This window comes from Gekko japonicus, unplaced genomic scaffold (genome assembly GCF_001447785.1).
Source record: "Gekko japonicus isolate JY-2015 unplaced genomic scaffold, Gekko_japonicus_V1.1 scaffold2210, whole genome shotgun sequence".
Lineage (NCBI taxonomy): Eukaryota > Metazoa > Chordata > Lepidosauria > Squamata > Gekkonidae > Gekko > Gekko japonicus.
Genome location: NW_015169243.1, coordinates 64,055 through 67,844, shown reverse-complemented (window position 1 = coordinate 67,844; position 3,790 = coordinate 64,055). Strand labels below are relative to the sequence as shown.

General features: G+C 57.4%; 1 protein-coding gene across 1 annotated transcript in view; it reads right to left on the bottom strand.

The window, feature by feature from the left end:
• Positions 1-2,815, bottom strand: part of BMP3 (bone morphogenetic protein 3) — a 59,784-nt gene extending 56,969 nt beyond the window's left edge. Inside the window, exon 1 of the mRNA XM_015416469.1 lies at positions 2,677-2,815. Coding sequence (XP_015271955.1) covers positions 2,677-2,809 — 133 coding nt within the window. The 5' untranslated portion in view covers positions 2,810-2,815. The remainder of the gene's footprint in view (positions 1-2,676) is intronic.
• Positions 2,816-3,790: the final 975 nt, after the last annotated feature.

The following is a 3,790-nucleotide window of genomic DNA, read 5'->3' as shown; positions in this document are numbered from 1 at the left end:
CTCAGATCGTGGATACAAAGCATGGTGCCAGCGGGACTGCAGGGCAAGTAAGGCGATGGCAAACCACCAACTCAGGGTACATCAATCTCCAGCTCTGACATATTTATTACCTATGTTGTCCCCCACACACACTCACACAGCTGAACCCAAAGAGATGATAACCAGAAACCAAGCCTGTCATTCTTTTTATCTGTTAAAAAACATCTTCGCTCTTTCGCATGCTAATCGAACAAGCCACCCTCTCTATATACAACGATGATCTGTCTGACAAAGTGTGCATGCACACAAAAGCTCACACCTTGAATAAAACTTTGTTGGTCTTAAAGGTGCCGCCGGACTCCAACTTGGTTCCACCAATTGTCCCGTGAAGGTTGGCTGTAAGTTGGCCGAAACGTGGCAACACTTTGCACACACATCTGTCTTTGGGCTGCGACCAATGCTCCCTCTAAGCTGTGGAGTCTTGTGAGCAAAAATTCTACTTTCTGAGCTGCTGGCATGAAAGTTGTGGGCGAGCGATTTGGCTGCTGCATAAGTCAGTTTGCTCTGGAGACATCCTTCCTGAGCTAAGGCAAAAATGTGTGAGCTGAAGGCTAAAAAACTGTGAGCTGGCTCACACAAACTCAGTTTAGAGGGAACACTGGCGCCGATGACCACTCCAGGTAGGACTGGGACACCATTCAAATTATGTCAACCACCTGTCGTCATTGGTGTTAGCAGCATTTCCCCGTATATTTACATTGTGGGTTTCAGGTATGCGGCAAGGAATAGACTTTCTGAGGTTTGAGCCTGTCGGGAAAAGGGGGGGGGAGCAAGTGCAGGTTGTGGTCTCCCCCTGGCTGTCCAATCATTCGCCAAATCCCCATCCGAGGGGACTGGTGCAGGAGGATCCCCCCCACCACAATTTCCTGAGTCCTCAATACACTTTTCTCCTGCATTGGACCTTATCATGTGTGATTTGGCCTTCACCTACAAAAAGGGCTCTCAGAAAAAAAGGGCGCTCTGTTAGCGGTGGAGCAACTCCTGGTGAGTAATACTTTCTCTCCCCAACCCATTTTAAAAGGGGGGGGGGAGGAGAGAAACATCAAATGCCTTAAAGATGCCAGTGAGGAGCAGCGCTTTAAAATTAAAGATGATCGGCTTTGAATGAAGAGGCATGCCGGAAAGTAATCCAGCCTGGGCTGCGTTTCAAAAAAAAACAGTCAGCCCGGAGGTTTTCAGCGGGACATATTTATTTACCTTCAATTTGTATCCCGCCTTGCCGGTGCAAACTGGCTCAAGGCGGCTTACACAAGTTAAACTACAATAAAACCAATAAAATTCCAGGCCGCTTGGAAGATCTCTGACGAGAAGGAAACCTCAGGTGACCCGCGCCGGTTTTCCGAGGGAGCCTCTTTGCTCTGGGCCACTCTCTCAATCGGGACACACACACATCAACACACAGGGCTCCTTCTGCTCCCAAAAGCCCAGGCAGCCTGCGCTGGGCCACAACATCTTGGAAAACATCTCCTCTCTCTTGCGACGGGAACTACAAGCAGCGGCTTCACCACAAACAAGGCATGCCAACACACACACAAACACGAACGCGCACACAAGAGGGGGGGATTTCTACATTCCCTGGAACAAGGGTGCTTTTTTTTTAATGCAAAGGGAAGGGAGGGTCCTTAATATCTGTCAAAGGAACAGGCACCCAACAGTGCAATCCTGCCCCAAAGCTTATAAATCTTGCTGCTCTCTAACCAGTGGACTGAATCGAACTATTTCTGCTGCATATAAACAGAACTATCCTACCAGGACAAAGTTTGAGGCCAGTGCTGGCACAGGAAAGCCTTATGCCCAGAATGAAACTTGACTGGTCTTCAACTCCGACTCTGTTCTCTGGCTTCAGACCAAGGCGGCTGCCCACCTGAGTCTACCCTGCTGGGAGCTACTCCCATCTCAACCCCGTGGAATCAATGGGGTGATTAGGAATAGGGTTGTCCTGGATGTTTCTGCCAGGAGCGCTTGAAGGAGAACCCCGGGCAAACAAGGCAACATTGGCCCTCCCGGAGCGGTCAGCACCAATGCTCCCACCTAAGCTGTGGAGTCTTGTGAGCAAAAATTCTACTTTGTGAGCGACTGGCATTAAAGTTGTGAGTGAGCGATTTGGCCACTGCATAAATCAGTTTGCTCTGGCCGAAACGTGGCAACACTTTGCACACACAACACACACACACATCTATCTTTGGGCTGCGACCAATGTTCCCTCTAAGCTGTGGAGTCTTGTGAGCAAAAATTCTACTTTGTGAGCGACTGGCATTAAAGTTGTGAGCGAGCGATTTGGCTGCTGCATAAATCAGTTTGCTCTGGAACCATCCTTCCCGAGGGAAGACAAAAATATGTGAGCCGGAGGCTAAAAAACTGTGAGCTAGCTCACACTAACTCAGCTTAGAGGAAACACTGGTCAGCACCCGGTGTCCCGTTCAACTTGCACCTTTTGGCTCCCCCCCCCCCCCCCCCCCCCCCCGAGCTGCGCACCTGGGCCGCCTTGATGCGCGCGTCCAGCCTGTTCGGCGGCGCCAAGCGCCAGAGGTCTGTGCCAACCGCGCCGGCTGTGCCACGCTTCGCGTCCGTCCCGACCCGCACGGCCAGCGCGCCTCCCACCCACGCCCCACCGGCGGAGCCCTCGCCTCGCCTCACCTGCCGGCAGCGCTCGGAAGCTGCGCACCGTGTTGCCCTCGCGGAGGTGGAGCGCCTGCGGAGCGCCAGGCGCCGAGTCGTCGGGCCGCCCGCGGTAGCGGTCGTAGAGGCGCAGCATGTGCTCCGAGACCATGTCGGCGGCGGCAACGGCCGAGAGCCTCGGCTCACCTGTCCCCCCTGCCGCCTCCGCCGGGCTCCTGCCGCCTCCGCCGCTGCTGCTGCTTCTCCCGGAGCCGGCCGAGCGCTCCCGCCGCGCCTGCCCGGGCGCCAGCAGGCTCCAGCCCAGGCAGCAGAGGCACAGCAGCGGCAGCAGGAGCAGCAGGGCGCGGGGAGAGCCGGCCATCCCGCCCGCCGCCGTGGGGAGCAGGGAGCGGCCGGCCAGCCACGCCCGGGACCGGACGGGACGGGCAGCAGGTGGGCGCCGGCCGCGGGAGGGAGGGAGGGAGGGAGGGGAGGGCTGGCCCGCAGGAGCCGGGGACTGGCGAGGGTCGCGCCGAGGCTGTCCGGGGCGGGCGCGGCGGCTCCGGCAGGTTCCTCGCCTGGCTGCTCCTGCCTGGAGTGGGGCAGGCGCAGCCCTGGGCTGAGTTTTGTGCGGCGGGTGTGCGAAGAGTCCCAGCGCTGCCGGAGCGGCAGCCAATCGCGCCGCCGCCGCCGCCTCCTCCTCGCCGAGCCGGCTGCGGGAGAGAGAGAGAGAGAAGTCGAGGGGGAGCCAGAGCGAGAGCGCACGCCGCCACCGCCACCACCCCAAAGGCACAGGGCGCTCGCCCGGGCGCGCACACGCACGCGCGCTCTCGGCTTCGGCCAAGTCGATCCCGCCCCCCACCCCCCACCCTGGATTGGGGCCCTGCCTGGCCGCGGGCGGCGGCAACCGGGGGCGGGAGGGGCTCTCGGGTCCCTCTCTCCCACTCACCTGCTTCGATAGGTTTAGGGGAAAAAAGAAGGCAAACTGAAACCGGAGCTTCGTTTATTCGCGTGCTAAATATTGCCTTCGTGAGGCCATTTCTCGGATTGATCGCGGAGGACGGTTTTTTTTTTTGGGGGGGGGGAAAACACGAATAGCTGAAAACTAATCCATTCCCACCAAGTCGCTACAAGTTAATCTTTGGGGGAACTG